An 18,843-nucleotide genomic window follows, 5' to 3' on the forward strand; every position below is an offset into this window, starting at 1 on the left:
ATATCCGTTGAACTTCGCTTATCTGATTGAATCAAAGCATAATCTATTTATGGAATGTTGCCGAGAAAAGTGCTCTCCCAAATAAAGCAGTGAACCTAAAACAATCGCTCGTTCTGTGATGACAAAGAATACAATTTTTCCAGTATAATGCTTAATACACAGATCATCTGTATCATATAACACAAGTTACAAGAAGGCTCCAGAGACTTTCGCAAAACAAAGCCATTTTTTATGCTACTGAGATTTCTAAGTCGTAATATTTTTTATTTTTTTTTACTATCAGAGTGACAACCATAAAAAATGAGAATTATTGGAAGGAACAGACTTTCAATTAAGGCTTCGGTAATATTTCAGTATATGCTGTCCATTATTTCCAGAAATTGTAATGATCTCCAGTTTTCTGAGAAAAAATGGAGTTCATTTTAGTGCATTCCTTTCATTTCACATTTCCGCCTTTGAAAATATTTAATTCTCAAATATTCAGTACATTCATTCCAGGCAGAGTAAATGTAAAAAACCATTTATCTGTGTTTAACGTTGTTTTTCTTGCATGCTGTTGAAGATTTCGACGTTTCTTCTGATGTTGATATGCGAAAAACCGGAGCTGACGACGTTTTTACTCTTGTCGCATTTTGGAATTTTCAGATTTTTAACGTGTTGGGGGATTTTCCTAAAAAAGCAGATTTTCCCCCGCGACGGTCACTTTTACTTTGTCACTTTTTACTCTTTAGTATCTTTTGTCACTTTTACGCTCTGTACTCTCTTTTCTCTGCGATTCGACTTCAATTGTGTGTACGACAAGCCGTTCAGCGAATTTGGAATAAATTTTGTATTACGAAGTTAGTGCTCTTAGGAATTAATTTTTAGTTTTCGTTTGTTTTCCGCGAGTGCCTGAAATAAAGGAGGTAGGTCCCCGTCTTTACTGTTCAGTTTCTTTGTTAGACCTGCACCGGTTACTTCTTTGACACTGCTGTACTGTATCGCTTTCTGTTATCTTTTGCCGTACCTACCCTGTTTCGCGAGTCTGACTTTTCCCTTCGCTATCAGTGCGTAAGCCCTTGGGGTAGTGAAGAGGAGGTCCCTTCAACCCCCTGTTCGCGTTCCCGCGTCATAAGTGTTGAAATAGAAGTCTCTTCTTTTCTATCAGTCATGGTGCGTAAGCCCTTGGGGTAGAGAATAGGAGATACCACTCGTCGTCAGTGAAATCCCGTAGTTGCGCTCAAAATAGACCTTTTCTTCGCTATCAGTCGTGGAACGTAGCCCTTGGGGTAGCGAATAAAAGTCTCGAATAGATCCGCCCTGTTTGTGTTTCTTTTCATTTCTGGAGAAATACAATTAATTACATCCCGATACCGTATAGCAAGTCATTTCACTTCGCGAGGTCATCCTTAGTATCCTTTTCGTCAGTTCTGGTTGGCGCATTTTATTGAACAACCTTTGATTTTTCACTGTACCCGGTATAAACTTTACAAAGTGCTCGTGATCGGATAGAATTTCCAGAATGTATGTTTGCTGATTGATTCGCTCATATTTCATACCTACAGATGTTTCCGTTGTATATATATAATCAGTTTCCGAAGGTGTGAATAAACTGGTACACAATTTGATTTTGACTACTTCGTTATCGCTACCACCCTAGATAACAGCGAACTCTGTCTTCGACTAGCAGCTACTCTGGTAGGTTTGCTATTCTTCCTAGTGAAAAGAATAGCTGGCGCTCGAGATAAGTTTTCTCCGAGGAAACCACGTTACAAAATTGTACTGTTTTTCTGGGCGATTCGGTACAATTTTCAAAAATTATCAAACAACAGTATGAACTGGATTAATATCCAAATCACATATAATTCTGTCTCCCCTTATACTTTATACTTCACATAGTTTTAACTTAATAGGTTCAAAATTGTAAGACTCAGATCTGGCTCCACAAATACACCTTATTCAACAATTGCCAGGGATCTCGTATACATTTTTCTTTATGTGTGGCTTTTGCTAGGTTAGCTAGAACATCTGTTTCAAATATTTATGACGTTTGAGGAAAAACTGGTATATTTGAAGTTGTTTTCATATTTTTTTTTACTTCATCAAGCGTTCGTTCTCCGAAATCGATAAACTGTGGTAGGCTGCAAATGCTGGCATTAAACACAGTGTGCTCTTTGTTTCAAACCTGTTTTTTTTTATCATGTGGACGAATAAGTTTGATTTGAATTGACAATAATGGAAAAAATGGCAGCAAAATCGTCATGCCTAGAGACGAAAAGACTCCTGATCCAGGCTCCTGTTCAACTTGATCAACTCATACGGTGGATACAGGATTTTTCCAGAGAATCTGGATTAGCATTTCGTGAGAGGAAAAAATTGTTTGCTCATACAGTAACATTTATACATAAAGAACACATAATTTTCTTGTTTACATAACACAGAATATTGTAATCTCTTCATAGATTACGCCATTTCTTTTTTCATTCCAGCTTGCTGAAATTGTGGATGCTGAAAATGCCGAGTATATTATAAAAATGAAAATTCCCCCACATCATTCGGAGTCTGGTGCGATAGAGGGAAATAAAAAAACGAAACTCATGCACGGCATGTGAAAAATATCGAATCGAACCTCCTTCACACCTTATCGATGTGTTTCCCTCGCAGAATATCTCTGCATGTAGATTTCCGAACGTGTGTATATGAAAAAATATTTTTACCCAATGTGGCCACACCGAAATTCGTCCAATTTAAATTCTCCCATCTCACAGAGGAAGCGCTATATGTTCGCCCGGACTTTTCGGTTTGAATGGCTTCTCTAAATTCATTTGGTTGGTGGATAAGGGGAAAAATACAATCTTTTCGAAGAAATCGGTGCTACTCTTATAATAAGTTATATTGGAAAGAAGCCACATGTTCTTAATTCCTAACGTGGAAATTGAAACACAGGTTTTTCTTTTTTCTCGAATATGAAATATCATTTCAAACAAGATATAAAAAACAATTTTCTATAGAGAAAGTCTATATGGAATTAACAGAATGGCTTCAGAGGGTAGAATTGATTCTTAGATGGCCTTTGGGTGAGGATAGCTTAGTTTATTTTTGCTCTTGAAGAAGCTATTATGGTATGGGAGCATCAACTTAGGATTGGTCAATTTTGTTATTGATGCAAGCCAAGAGAATTTAGTGCTACGTGGATTAAATTGTAGAGTTTAAGGGAGGTTGCGTTGCACTGCAACCTTAATTTATGTATTGAATGATTATTTATTTCTCCTTATGTTATTTGTATGCTGAGAACTATATTTATTGCTTTCTACAATTCTCTTATTTTTTGAAATAAAATTTCGAGCTGGAGAAAAAAAAAATTTCCAATAATATACAGATACCTTCCAGTATGAATTGTTAGCTCAATCTATAACAGCAGTACATTACTAATAGGGAGCAAGATTTATTGGTAATCATAAGCCGAATGATATGGAACTCCGTTAGATACACATATGTCAGCTGATTTTTTTTCAATCATTCATATGTTTGATTTCTAAGAATCTTTTTATCATACAGGGTGAGCCTTGGACTTGTACAAATATTTTAAGAAGAGTTTATACCATGGGAAAGACTACCAGAATGTGGGGTGTTGCCAGAACACTTGAACGATAAGTAGAAGTTACGAATATTACAATAGTTTCAACTTTCGTCGAAAAGATGGCATCACTTAACGAACGTCTTCTTTCAATTTCACCAGGATACGAATTGTAGCCAAAAGCCAGACTTTTAGAGAAATTTTTTTATGTGGAAATTCATAGAAGAGATAATTTCACCTCGGAAAGTTAATGACATGAATGAATATTCGTTATTCAATGAAAAAAAAATTTTCCTCTGTTTGATGAACAAAAAAATTTCTGACTTTCCGAGATAACCTACTGATTGAATCGAATTATAATGAAATCTCCATATACATCAGTGGTTTCTGACGTAAGATATTCATTTTCTCTTTTTGAACTGACCACAAAAACGGTGTAGACCCCTCTTAACAGTAGATTGTGAGGTCAAAAGAAACGCTTTTTTTTTTCTAGCCTTTTTCCGAATCGGCTCGGTTTAAAAGATACAGGCTGTTGAAAAACCACAAACAATTTTATTGAATGAAATGAATTTTGTAATATATTTTCTCATTTATTTTATTTATCTTTTTCGAACACAAGATATCACCCACGTCTTCCAGTTTTCTCATTACGTACCATAAAAATTCAAAGAACTGAACTATTAAAACTATTGGGCCCTATCTAATGAATACTTGATTGTTTTGTAAAATGGAAGTATCCTCCATATTTTCTCGTATAACGCGCCGTTTTCGAATTATTTGATGTTCATGAATTGAAAAGTATCATTATATCATATTGAAATTCGAAAAATTGGGTACTTTGGCTGAATACAAGATCCACAGATGTGTAGTATCACAGATTTAGCTAGTTAATCTGAAGGTAAATTAATTTTTCCAGAGGTGGAACAGCGCATTATGAAAACTTAAGATGGCTAAATCTTTTTATCAGGGTAGAATCGGAAAAAGTGCCATAGGAAGAAAGTGTTTCTTTTGACCTCAGATTTTTTTATATGCTATATTAAAAAAAATAAATAAAAAAAATTGAAATAAAAAAAATGTTTCCTATGACCTCAAGAATCTACTGTTACAATATTTGTACGAGTCCACGCCTCACTCTGTCTAATTAATGTTAACTATTTCTTTGGGGTTGATCTTCTAACTGTTCAAAAAAGTGATAAACTGGACCCCTGAACTCCTGAGATGATGTGAAGAGAAATATATGGAGAATTTCATGTATTGCTTTTTTTCAATTTGATCTCCTCTGATCAAGTTAATCACTTTGAAGATGATAATCGATTTTTCCCCTTCCTTCAGGCTCTTCACCCCCATGCGTGTTTCTGACAAGTGAACGAATTGACATATTTTGAAATTCAAAACTTCACATTTTCTTTCGATAACTATCAATCTTCTCCAACACCCCTCAGCCAGAGATGCGTTCACCATCTTTGTTTCACAAACAGTTCAAAGCGACTGCGATAATGAACATATTTCAAGGGGGAGGAATGAATAATTCGTGTTCGCTCGATTTAGGAAATATGAGGTTTGGGGGGGAAATCCAGAAAAGAAGGCTTATTAATAGGGGCACCTGTCAAAGGCAATAGGGCAGAAGCAATGTCCAGCAGTTTCTTTTATTCCAGCAGGTTCGTATAATACCTGTTCAAGTGAATAAGGAGATTTATAAGGGATATTTATGTGATGTGTCCATTCAGGAATCTAATAGAAGCAGGGTTGAATTAAATCGTGCGTACAGAAGGATCCACATATGGAATTATTTTTCATTTCGTATATTGATGTCATTGATGCCCAACAATCCTGTTTGAAGGTCATTTGATCATTCATTATACACTCGGTTTAGTTTAGAACGTACCTACAAACGAGGATGTATTGAAAAATTCTTAGCCTACTATAGAACCAAACAAAATTTCAATGTCAAAATATTTTATTACTCAACATATTCTCCTCTTAATTGGATACATTTATTACAGCGAACCTGCAACGTCTCTAGACCTTTCAAAGAAAATGTTTCTTCTTGCTCTGCAAACCAGACCTCCACAGCTTCCATAACCTCCTCCTTGGAAGAAAATTTACGAACTTTTAAATTTTTTTTTTCAGTTGAGCAAAGAGATGATAGTCGGAAGGGGACAAATCTGGTGAATAAGGGGGTGTTCTAGTAACTCAAACCCTAAATCACGAAATTTTTGCATGGCAACATGAGATTTGTGTGCAGAGGCGTTGTCCAGCAAAAACAAAACACCTTTGGATAGCTCTCCGCGTCTTTTCTCTTTAATTTTTTCCCGTAGAGTGGTCAGTAATGGCGAATAGTGATCTCTGGTTATTATTCTACCCTTATCTAAAAAATCAATCACTGAATGGCAATCTCAAAAAACTGAAGCAAGAACTTTTCCAGCAGATTTTTTGACACGAAACTTCTTAGGTCTTAGAGAAACAGAGTGTCGTCATTCCAACGATTGTTGCTTTGTTTCTGGATCGTAGAAATGTACCCAGGTCTCATTCATAGTAACAATTCGGTTTAAGAAGTCTACATCGTTTTCAAATCGAGCACAGATCGAACGCGATGCTCTACCCTTGCACGCTTTTGGTCAACATACAAATATTTGGGGATCCATTTTGCAGCAATTTTTCTCATGCCCAAATTGACGTGAACTATATGATGAACGCGTTCGTATGAAATATTCAGTGCTTCAGATATCCGTTTTAGCCCAATTCAACGGTATGATAAAATCATGTCATGAACTGCATCGATATTTTCGGTGACTGGCACAGAAACTGAACTTCCTGATCGGTCATCATCTTCAATGGAAAATTTACCTCTTTTGGAACTTGTAGTCCAATTTTTCACTGTCGCATACGAAGGACATTGATCACCAAGGGTATTAAGCATATCTTCGTAAATCTGCTTACCTCTTAACCCCTTTTAAATACAGGTACTTGATGATGGCTGGATACTGGAATTTTTCGATTTTCACAATTTCGGTATACATCTTCTTTCTTTTAATTTATTGCGTAACTCTGGTTAACTGTTTTGACCTCAAACTTCACACTGATACTTCTAATGAGTTATTGTTCGTTGCTATGGTAACGCAATATTTTTTTTTATGCATGGAACTGGTTTAGGCTAACTAGATATCAATACATCCCCGTATTATTTGAAATCAGAAGGAAGAGCCCTACCGATTAGGAAAATAAAAAACAGTTCTCAATTTCTCAAATTTCACAGATACTTTTTAATTTTTGAACATCAAATTACTCGAAAACGGCTCATTATACGTGAAAATATGAGGAATACCAGTACTTTCATTTTACAATTTGTATTTTTAGGTTACGTAATAGTCATAAGGAGAAAATTGAAAGACGCGGTTGATATCTTGTATTCGAAACAGATTGATCGAATTAATGAAAAACTATATCCCGAAATTCATTTCATTGGATAAGACCGTTTGTGAGATAGAACTAAAAGAAACATTTTTTATGGCTTTTCAACAGCCTGTATCTTTCAAACCTAGCCGATTTGGCAAAAATGGTAAAGGAAAAAAATGTTTCGTTTCAACCTCAAGCATCTACTGCCCTGTATACTACTAAAATTCAGGAAATAATAAATGAATTCTTCAGGGATAGTTATACTGTCAAATAGAGAATGTCGATTATTCAGCAGACAAGAATACATAAATAGAGGTAAATTCGATAATTAACCTATCCTGAAATGAAGGCAACTAAAAATTTGTTAAGATTAAACTGATTATTCGTGAAACATCGCTTCACTATCCACTATCGGCTTCATGAAGCAGGTACGTCAGATCCGAATTTGCCGTACCTGGCGCACCACCGATCGATAGAAAACAACAGATATTATCGGATTTTCACATGTTTTTTTAAGATTGATACAAAAGCTAGTTTAAAGAGTATATTATCAACAGCAAGAAATGAGAAAAAGTTATGAATAGTTTTAGTGTGACAGAGTCAATACTGGGTGTATTTTTGGTTGGTAACTTATTATGTGATGAATTTGCGGGCTTATAGTTTGCAGATGGGTTGCGAATTGAACTCTTGCGGCAGAGCTAATGACTAAACCGAATATATCTGCTCAGCGTTTCCGCTGATGGATGCAACAACGGAAATTTCCAAAAGATTGATGATATCACGAACGTAATGGGTTCCCATCCACCGGAATCGAGGTTCTGGCTGTGCGAAGTGGCCTTCTGGAACGGAGGAAGGCGCGAGAGTGAGCCAGTGAGCGCTTCTGGAATTTTTCAGGCGTCCAGAAAAATGCGTGGGCATCGCGGCGGCATTTTCGCCAAATTTATCGGTGCATATGCAAAGAAATTTTATTAATGGCCCTACGCTGTCAAAGCTGAGAGACTAAGGGCATTTTATCCAGAAAATATCGACTAATTCGGGGTACAAACATTATAAATATCTTCCATAAAGCTCGGCGTTCATGTGGTCGGAGTATTCCGGATAAAATCGGGAACAATGCAGACGCAGAAACGCTCATCGTCAAATCGGGGAGATGTTGTAAGCATAGTCGGGTTTAAACCTTACGGGGGTTTGTACTCAGATGGATGGCTCGCGTGGGCGGCTCGCAAAACGATCTTATAATCATACGGTTGCACTCGCGGTTCATCAGTGACAAGTTAACAGTTTTGCGAAATGTGTATTTTTTTGTGAATAAAATGACTTCGTTCCTAGTCTTGGTTTTGTTTCATGTGCTCGCTGTCTACGGGGATAACTTGGGTACGTCTTTATTAAATACTTTTTTTTTTATTTTCCCATTCGCGCGCGTCCCTTTATTTATGTTTTCTAGATTTTAGACCATTCTGCTAACAGCCAAAATTTGCATTGAAAAAGACTGCTACTATGTATATAAATCGCATGATTATTTTTGGAACACGGAAAAAATTTCATCCCCATGCAATTTAATAGTTTTGGTCGCAATTATTCTGGGGGTGAGTGATTTTATTGAGTGGGAAAACAAATCAGCCTATATCATTCGATGTAGTTATAATTATTAATCACTAATGCGGGCGCATTTGAAAAAATCACCTGACATCTCATTAGGTTAGTGATATTAATATTTCAATAACTCAACAGCATTTAAGTCATGAAAAAAGTATAAATTGATTTTTTTCTCTGAATGCTCTATTTTATTTACGAAGCTTGATTACTTACATATCTTTGAATTGTCTCACTGTCACTGTCAAGTTAATTTGATAAATAAATAAAAAAATAAGTAGAAATTAATCGAATAGCTACTCTCAGGGCTACTCCACATCAAAATAAGGACAATATAGATAATTATATACCTTCACATCAATGCTATTATCTATGTTAATTTCACCATGAATAGTTACCTGAAATAGGGTATTGGTAATGAATTTCTTCATGAACTTGTATGTCAAGAATGAAATTCAGATCATTGAGACTTAAAGTAATGGAAAATTAGCAATTTTTAGCCAGAGCTAATCGATATATTTTATTATTTTTGATTAAGTTCCCCTCAAAATATGATTCGATCTGCACTCACTGCAGTATGAATAAAAAAATGTTTTTATTTGTGAAGAACTGACGAACTAATTTTTTTGAACATGAAGATCGCTATATGAATGGATATAGATGTACTTCAAATGATGGTATCACCTATAATTTCACACACTTTTCAACAAATGCAATTGAAACAGCAAATGAATTTTAAGATTATTCATTTCGAAGTATCAATTAAATAATTTTGTGTTCAAATCATAAAAATTTTGATCTCTATTTTTCAGGTGAATGTATTCGGTTCATTGGGAAAAAACACATTTATTTGCTAATTCCTAAAAAAAATAAAGATCTTCGGCAATTAAAACACAGTAATGAAGATTCTACTGATGAACAATAGGGTGATTGCAAATAAATTCTAATTATCTGTGTTCTATTATTAACTCATTTTAGAATTTATAGATACGTAGAAATATTGACGGGTATATAAATTCAAAATTCTGTACAATAAAGAATGGCAATTGCAATAACAGAGTCGAATCAAAACAAGGATATTATCAGTAAATTCATTCGAACGAAATGAGACATTGCTTTCAAAATCACGAGTACATCAATTTTATTCAATAATTATAATTAATACTTGAATGATAAGTATGAGAAAATCTGGATATCCTACATCACCGATATTCGCATTTAACCAGATGTAAAACTAGACATGATTTTCAGTAGGACATGTTTCCCTACCAAGAAAACATCTTCAGGTTAGTGAAGGTATACAGAGTTATTTGGTTAGACGAAAGCAAAGAAGATAAATTCATCATTTATCTTCGATCAACTTCGTGTTTAATGATGACTTTACTGAACAAGTGAAAAGCTGCAAAATTAAGTAGCCTTATATGAAAAGAAACCGTTTGAGAACACAGAGTGGTTCTAATATTTGCTGTATAATAATGAAACTTAATTCGAAGAGACAATCAAAAAGATTATTTTAATTTTTTTTAACTTTTTCCAAAAATGATATATTCTTTACAAATGTGAAGTGGAAAGGGAAAAATGTATACTTTTTCCAAAAAAAAATCTATTTACTTCAATTAGCCTCAAACAACGTTCGTTTGAAAAGATATTTTCTTGCTTTTGTTTAGGGTATCGATGTTGAAGTGTCAATGTAGTAAAACCAAAAAAAGTACACTCTTTATAGTAAATATTAAATTTATGACTATATCATTGTATAAAGACCACTGTGGTGGTCTATATGCAGGGTGAGTCTTTAATTCGTACAAATATTTCAACAGTAGATTCTTGAGTTCAAAAGAAACACTTTTTTCCTATACCATTTTTTCCGAATTGGCTCTTTTTAAAAAAATGTTATTTTTAGTTTTATCTCATAAACGGTTTGAACTAATGAAATGAAATTCGCAATGTAGTTTTTCATTTATTTGATGAATCATTTCGAACACAAGATATCACCCATGTCTTCCAGTTTTCTCATTATGACCATTACGTACCACAAAAATACCAAAAATTCAAAGAACCCAACTCTTGAAACTAAGTTGGACTCTATGTCATGGATATTTGAACTTTTTTTGTAAAATAAAAGTATTCCTTGTATTTTCTCGTATAATGCGCCATTTTCGAGTAATTTGATGTTCCAAAAAAAAAAAAAAAAATTGTGATATTCAGAAAATTGGGTACTTATTGGCTGAATGCAACTCTGTTTAAAAGATCCACACATTTGTAGTGTCGTAGATTTAGCTTGTTATTCTGAAGGCAATTTTGCTTCTCCAGGGGTAGCATAGCTTATTATGAAAACTTAAAATGGCTGAATCTTTTAATCAAGGCAGTATCGGAAAAAATGGTATAGGAAAAAAGTGTTTCTTTTGACCTCATGAATCTCCTGTTGAAATATTTGTACGAGTCAAAAACTGTACTGTTAAGAGTACTTGTTTTGAAGGTTTTTACTTTATTGGAACAAATTATGTTTGGTCATCCAAATACAGGGTTGGAATGAAGTATATAAAACCAATAGGAACTAGGGTTGTGTTGGAGTAGCTAAGCCAGACTTACATCAAATGAAGAAGATATAATGAAAGTTCTGATAGACTTGTTCAAGGATAATAAGAAAAGCTTATTCTTGTTCAGCTGAAGAATCACCAGAAACTGTTTAAATATTGGGATTTTAATGTGTTGTGATCAAACTGATAATATACTGAATTGTTTATTACTAATAATGTGAGAAATTAATTAATTTTATCTGATCAGACTCTGGACATTGATTGTTCTTGGCCCAGAAGGATGTTCTGACATTATCCACTCTAGTGCCTCCATATTAAGCCCGATAACTTCCATTTGAAGGATATTAGCCACCGTATTCTGGAGGCGTTGAAGTGCAAATAAACCCAGGCTTTTGTTTCAGGATAGAAGCTATTCGTGCCACATGCTCCCGTTTAATAAGGCCTTATTCATATCTATCTAACGGTCACATCCGTATCGGCATTCGTTCAATTCCGATGTAGAATCGTTCGGCAAAACGAATGCTCTTTCGCGATGAATGATTGTCTAGTGTTGACGGATTGCGTCGGATTAATGCTTCGTTAATTAATTAAATACACATCTACATTCATTGTTTCAACCCCGTTGCGGGGCTTGTCTTCGCGTCTAACCCGCAGGAAGTGTATCGTCTCGAAATTAGATATTTGCGTATTCGAAATTTATCAAATTGATTAAATTCGAGTTTGACTTTGATTATTATTCCGGTGAATTATTGATGGATGAAGTGGGGGATCATTCCCATCTCTGGATGATTGAATTCCAGATAGACTATGGTATAATTTCTTCTAGAGATCTTGATCATTTTTAGAAAATGTTCTGCAAAAATTAAAGAAATTTTGAACGTAGGTTTTTGACTCTTGAAAGGAATCATTTTGAGAAAAAAATAAGAGATACTTCAGTTCTGATTAGAGTTCTCAATAGGGCTCGACGAGTTCTACAAAATATTTCAGAAGTATGGAACTGATACTAAGCCATTACACGCCATCGACTTTTATAGTTCAGATACAAAACTTGTATCCTATTACTAGCATGGAATGAAGTATAAAATTGATACTAAGCCATTACACGCCATGGTAGAATCAATGCTATCTTTTCTATTTTTCGACTCTTATAGTTCAGATGCAAGAGTTTATCCTATTTCGTGCGTGTACTGGAGTATGAAAGTGGTAATAAGCCATTACACGCCATCGACTTTTATCGTTGAGATACAAGACTTTTATCCTATTACGAGCATGTAATGAAGTATAAAAGTCATAGTAGGCCATTACACGCCATGGTAGAATCAATGATATCTTCGCGATTTTTCGACTCTAATAGTTCAGATGCAAGAGTTTGTCCTATAACCTGCGTGTACTGCAGTATGAAAGTGATACTGAGCCATTACACGCTATCGTGGAGTGAATGATATTTACTTGATTTTTTCATGATTTGATAGCTTATCTTTCAACGAGCTTATGGTGATAGCTGATAGTCATAAAAATAAGCATTCGTCATTACACGAAAGTAAAAAAAAATTACCTGACTACACCGAATGTTTCAGGAAATTATTCGCCAATTCGAAATTAATCTGGGTAATATTCTTATTTGTACGAAACATTCGAAGGAAAATAAAAAATTGCTCATTAGAAAATTGCAATTCGCTTGGATTTTCCGGAAGCAACTTTGTGAAGCAATGTTTCCTAACCAATAATTTGGAGGTTATATGCAGAATGCTATCTAACAATAATCTCCAGGTTTGATATTTTCAGGGCAAGTTGTTGCTAGAGCAAAAAGTGAAAAGCATTAACGCCTATGGTATCTCTACCTATACCTAGTGTCTCAGGCATTGTATATAGTCCCCGAAATCAAACACGTATTCAGAAAAAATCGAAATGTTTATATACAGGTTGCATTTTACTACTATTCTAATTAATTATCGATGTAATTTTAAAGGGAAAAGAGTGAGTTTTTGTTTATATTTTTTTAAATTTTTTTTTCAACTACAGTCTCTATACTCTTTAAGATAGTGCCTGATAATGTTTTTTTTGACAGATTCGAACTCCCAGGTGCAGTTGGAAGTGTGAAAAGTTTCAGATGAATAGGGGAGGTTTTTAGAGCCCGAATATCCTGATTCGTTCAGAAATAATTAATCAATCAGGATTGGTGTGGAATATTTTTCATGCCTGATGAACAGTCTCCACCCAGGCGTTAATATTTTTGCGGCATGGCAACAAACGAGCATTATCGTCGACAAAACCAAATCTAACGCCAATTTCGGCTTTAGGTTGTGGAACTATCGAATCATAACCATGTCACTACAGCCGGCATTGTTTCGTTAATGAAGTTGGTTCGTGTTGCCATAATAACGTTATGCACCCAGAAACAGGCTTGCCAACCATTCAAAAGTGGTTGTTGGCTGTTCAATTTTCTATTTCTCGTCCGAATGCACCAAAATTCAGCGCTTACAAGTACATTATTAATATAAACGATTCTGTATTCGTCGCAGAAAACATGATGTGGTATTTCGCAGATTCTGAAGATGAAACAGAAGGAACTTTGAGAGAGCTGGTCACTCTTTCTGCACATCTACATAATGTTTCGGCATTAGGATAGTTTGGAAAAACGCAGGCGCATATTCATTTTCACGAAGGAGGACATTTCGGAAACAGAACTCATGCATTTTCTTGAAACTTTTAATGGGTTTTCTCCTCCAACTTTCCTATGGTAGGCTTCCTTTTCTTTTCTTGCCTATCCCATCCTATCCTTCAGTGAAGTTTCCAAAAGTATAAATATCTCAATTATTCATAATTAAAATTATCCATAATTCCTTCAACATCATTCTGCCATAATTGAGCAAAATTGGTTCAAGTTTTGGTCTTTTTATCTGAACATCTGCCGTATAATGATTTCAAAACAGTGAAAATGATAGAGTAGATTCTCCTTCAATTATGTTTTTGTTTAGATTGAAACCATCCAATATAGATAAAAAGGCATAATGGATTGCAAACCTATCGTGGGTTTTCAAAAATGACATCCAGTTTTTCGATATGAAGAGTACTTTAATGAAGTTCCGATATAAATATCTCAATTATTGATATTTTCAATCCGATAATTAAGCAAAATTCATTTAGGTTTTGTTCACTTTTTATCTGAATATACTGCAATATGATGAGCTCAAAATAGTGAGTGAATAAAGTGGATTCTTGCTTAATTATATTTTTGTTCGAAATCCATCAAATACTCATAAAAAGGCATAATTGCACACCTGCACAGGTTTTCTAAAATGCCGTCCAATATTTACATTTGAAGAGACCTTTTATGGAGTTCATATAAATGGAATACACTTGATATTTTAGATTGAATTAATTTCCATGAGTGATGTTTTTTCGAGTTTCGTAAACTGCATAATTAATACGAGGATGTATTGATATCTAGTTAGCCTAGACCAGTTCCATGCATAAAAAAAATATTGCGTTACCATGGTAACGAACGATAACTCATTAGAAGTGTCAGTGTGAAGTTTGAGGTCAAAAAAGTAAACCAGAGTTACGCCATAAATTAAAAGAATGAAGATGTCCACCGAAATTGTGAAAATCGAAAAATTGGAGTATCGAGCCAACATCAAGTACCTCTATTTAAAAGGGTTGAGAGGTAAGCAGATTCCCGAAGACATGCTTAATAACCTTGATGATCAATGTCCTTCGTATGTGACCGTGAAAAATTGGACTGCAAGCTTCTAAATAGGTCAATTTTCCATTGAAGATGATTACTGATTGGGAAGGCCAGTTTCTGTGTCAGTCCCCGAAAATATCGATGCAGTTCATGATATGATTTTATCAGACCGTCGAATTGGGCTAAATCGGATATCTGAAGCCCTGAATATTTCATACGAACGCGTTCATCATATGGTTCACGTCAATTTGGACATGAGAAAAATTGCTGCAAAGTGGATTCCCAAATGTTTGAATGTTGACCAAAAGCGTGCAAGGGTAGAAGCATCGCGTTCGATCTGTGCTCAATTTGAAAACGATGTAGACTTCTTAAACCGAATTTTTACTATGGATGAGACTTGGGTACATTTCTACGATCCAGAAACAAAGCAAGAATCGATGGAATGGCGACACTCTGGTTCTTCAAGACCTAAGAAGTTTCGTATCCAAAAAATCTGCTGGAAATGTTCTTGCTTCAGTTTTTTGGGATTGCCATGTAGTGATTATGATCGATATTTTGGATAAGGGTAGAACAATAACCGGAGATTACTATTCTTCATTACTGACCAATCTGCGGGAAAAATTTTAAGAGAAAAGACGCGGAAAGCTATCCAAAGGTGCTTTATTTTTGCGGGACAATGCCTCTGCACACAAATCGCATGTTGCCATGCAAAAAATTCGTGATTTAGGGTTTGAATTACTAGAACACCCCCCTTATTCACCAGATTTGGCTCCATCCGAGTATTATCTTTTTCCTCAACTGAAAAAAAGTTTAAAAGGTCGTGAATTTTCTTCCAACGAGTAGGTTATAAAAGCTGTGGAGGTCTGGTTTGCAGAGCTTTTTTTTGAAAGGTCTGGAGACGTTGCATGTTCGCTCTTATAAATGTATCCGATTAGAGGAGAATATGTTGAGTAATAAAATATTTTGACATTGAAATTTTTTTTGGTTCTATAGTAGGCTAAGAATTTTTCAATATATCCTAGTATAAAACGAGGGCTCCTCAAAATTACTATTTTGTATTTACTAATTCCCATAGAAAGATTCTTTTCACTCACCCTGTGTAGTAGATAGAAGGATGCTAGAATTAAAATAGGGTGATAATGTGATATGGGCATAAAAAGGTTGAAATTTTCGCATTTTGGACAAAAAAGTTTCGGAAAAACACAGAGAGCCTGCTTTTTTTTCAACCTATTGTTCTAGATGGTTATGAAAGCCACTATATTAACGATTTCTGGGAAAGGATCTATTGGATTTCCAGCATGATCTGATGGTATTTAGTCAGGAAATATGGTGGGTGAAATTCCAGGGGAGTAATTGAATGAAATTACGAAATTACTCATAAAAGTTCAGGCATAATGGAATTGGCAGGTTTTCGAATTTATGCAATACGTGTTACATGGGTGAATCGGATTTTTATGAGGGGGAATAATATTTCGCTAGCCGGATGCCGTGTGCGGGATCAAGGGAATTCGAGAGAAGGATAAATACGAAAGTGTTCTCGCCATTGAGCTTCCATTATAGAGTCAGTTTTCCAGAACCGTCAGGCTCAAATTATAGGGTAGTCGGGAAGGGAACTCCAAACCACTTTGCATACATCTCGAGGAAGCTGTGCCAATATTCTCGATTCATTTTCGTCCCAGTGATCAAATGGAACAGTGGCAGCAATCGGAACAAATTCACCCCGACTTGCCCGAACTTTTTCTCAATCTCAAACTTCGAAGGATGGTGCATTACATACAAAAATCAATCATCAGAGAGGGCGGGAGCTCCCTCTAATGAAAAGGACATTAGCTAGTTTCATCTGTCTATATCAACTTCTCATTCAATAAATTTGTGAAGTCTGCGTTGCTCCTGAAAGTTTTCAGTTGGCAATATCGTCATTCATAGTACTCCCGCTTAACTTGGCCATATACAGTATGTCCGGAAATGTATCTGAAATGTTCGTATTTTCAAATTGAAATTCGATTGAAATATACAGGATGACTTGTACATATACTTTAACAGACGATTCGTGAGGTCGAAAGAAATATGATGAAACTTTTTCGGAATTGAATTTCCACTCAAATCCTCCAGTTTCTTAATTATTACCGTTATATATCATGATAACGCCAGAAACTTGGAGAACCTAACACTTAAAGCAAGTTGAACTCTTCCTAATGAATATTGGACCATATTGGAAAATAAATTTGTTCCTCATATTTTCTCATACAATACTTTGTGAATTCGAAAAATTGGGTACTTTGGCTGAAAGTAATTCTGTTTGAAAGATCCATAGGTATAGTGTCATAGATTTAGCTTGTTATTCTGAGGGGAATTTTGTTCTTCTCTCAAAATGGCAAAGCACCTTATAAAAACTCCAAATGATTATATCTTCTTATATATTATGGACAAAGCAAAAAAAAGTGTAGAAATAAAGTGTTCAAATATATGTACCGGGCGATTGTTCATATTCTATTCAATAGCTACCTCAGTTAATATTGGTCAGAAACGTTCAAATGGGCAAATACGAAGTATTTTTTATGATCATTCAGAATTTAGTACCAGGAGATGCAAAAAAACGTCGTAAACTTACAAATTTTATGTAAATTGGTATTTGTTTTATGGCAAACCCTGTATTTCATTATCCTTATCAGTAGAGCTCTTTCTTCTGATTCCAAACAACCTTTTGAGGTTGTCTTTGGTAGTTTTCGAAATATGCAGCTTTTTTGTCTGAATCTAAGGCAGCTGTGGAACGCCACACAACAGTAGCCATGGATAATGAAAAAATTAAATTGTTTTGTTTCACATTGTCGTTTCTTTTTATTCTTTACCGAGAGTTCATATTGAAAAAATGATATACGAGGATGTATTGATATCTAGTTAGCCTAGGCCAGTTCCATGCATAAACAAATTATTGCGTTACCATAACAACGAACAATAAATCATTAGAAGTGTCAGTGTGAAGTTTGAGGTCAAAAAAGTGAACCAGAGTTACGCAATAAATTGAAAGAAAGAAGATGTCCACCGAAATAGTGAAAATAGAAAAATTGGAGTATCGAGCCATCATCAAGTACCTGTATTTAAAAGGGTTAAGAGGTAAGCAGATTTATGAAAATATGCTTAATACCCTTGGTAATCAATGTCCTTCGTATGCGACCGTGAAAAATCGGACTGCAAGCTTCAAAAGAGGTAAATTCTCCATTGAAGATGATGACCGATCGGCAAGGTCAGTTTCTGTGTCATTCCCCGAAAATATCGATGCAGTTCATGACATGATTTTATCAGACCGTCGAATTGGGCTGAAATGGATATCTGAAGCACTGAATATTTTATACGAAAGCGTATTGCTGCAAAATGGATTCCCAAATGTTTGAATGTTGACCAAAAGCGTGCAAGGGTAGAAGCATCCCGTTCGATCTGTGCTCGATGTGAAAACGATGTAGACTTCTTAAACCGAATTATTGCTATGGATGAGACTTGGGTAGATTTCTACGATACAGAAACAAATCAACAAACGATGGAATGGCGACACTCTGGTCCTCCAAGACCTAAGAAGATTCGTGTCCAAAAATCTGCTGGAAAATTTTTTGCTTCAAGTTTTTGGAATTGCCATGGAGTAATCATGATTAATTTTTTGAATAAGGGTTGAACAATAACCGGAGATTACTATTCGACATTACTGACCACTCCACGGGAAAAAATTGAACAGAAAAAACGCGGAAAGCTATCCGAATGTGTTTTGTTTTTGCAGGACAACGCCCCTGCACACAAATCTCATGTTGCCGTGCAAAAAATTCGTGATTTAGGGTTTGAATTACCAGAATACCCCCCTTATTCACCAGATTTGACTCCATCCGACTATCATCTCTTTCCTCAACTGAAAAAAAGTTTAAAAGGTCGTAAATTTTCTTCCAACGAGGAGGTAATAGATGCAGTGGAGGTCTGGTTTGCAGAGAAAGAAGAAACATTTTTTTGACAGGTCTAGAAACGTTGCAGGTTCGCTGTAATGAATGAATCCAATCGAGAGGAGAATATGTTGAGTAAGCATATATGTA

The 18,843-nt window shown here is 35.2% G+C and overlaps 1 protein-coding gene across 2 annotated transcripts in view; it reads left to right on the top strand.

Moving 5' to 3' along the window:
- The first annotated feature begins 8,109 nt into the window (after positions 1-8,109).
- LOC123321733 (protein eva-1) overlaps positions 8,110-18,843 on the top strand; it is a 148,660-nt gene continuing 137,926 nt past the window's right edge. For both annotated transcript variants that reach the window (XM_044909467.1, XM_044909468.1), the window contains exon 1: positions 8,110-8,326. In XM_044909467.1, the coding sequence (XP_044765402.1) occupies positions 8,155-8,326 (172 nt within the window). In that variant the 5' untranslated portion in view covers positions 8,110-8,154. The remainder of the gene's footprint in view (positions 8,327-18,843) is intronic.

This window comes from Coccinella septempunctata, chromosome X (assembly GCF_907165205.1).
Source record: "Coccinella septempunctata chromosome X, icCocSept1.1, whole genome shotgun sequence".
In the NCBI taxonomy this organism is placed as follows: Eukaryota; Metazoa; Arthropoda; class Insecta; order Coleoptera; family Coccinellidae; genus Coccinella; species Coccinella septempunctata.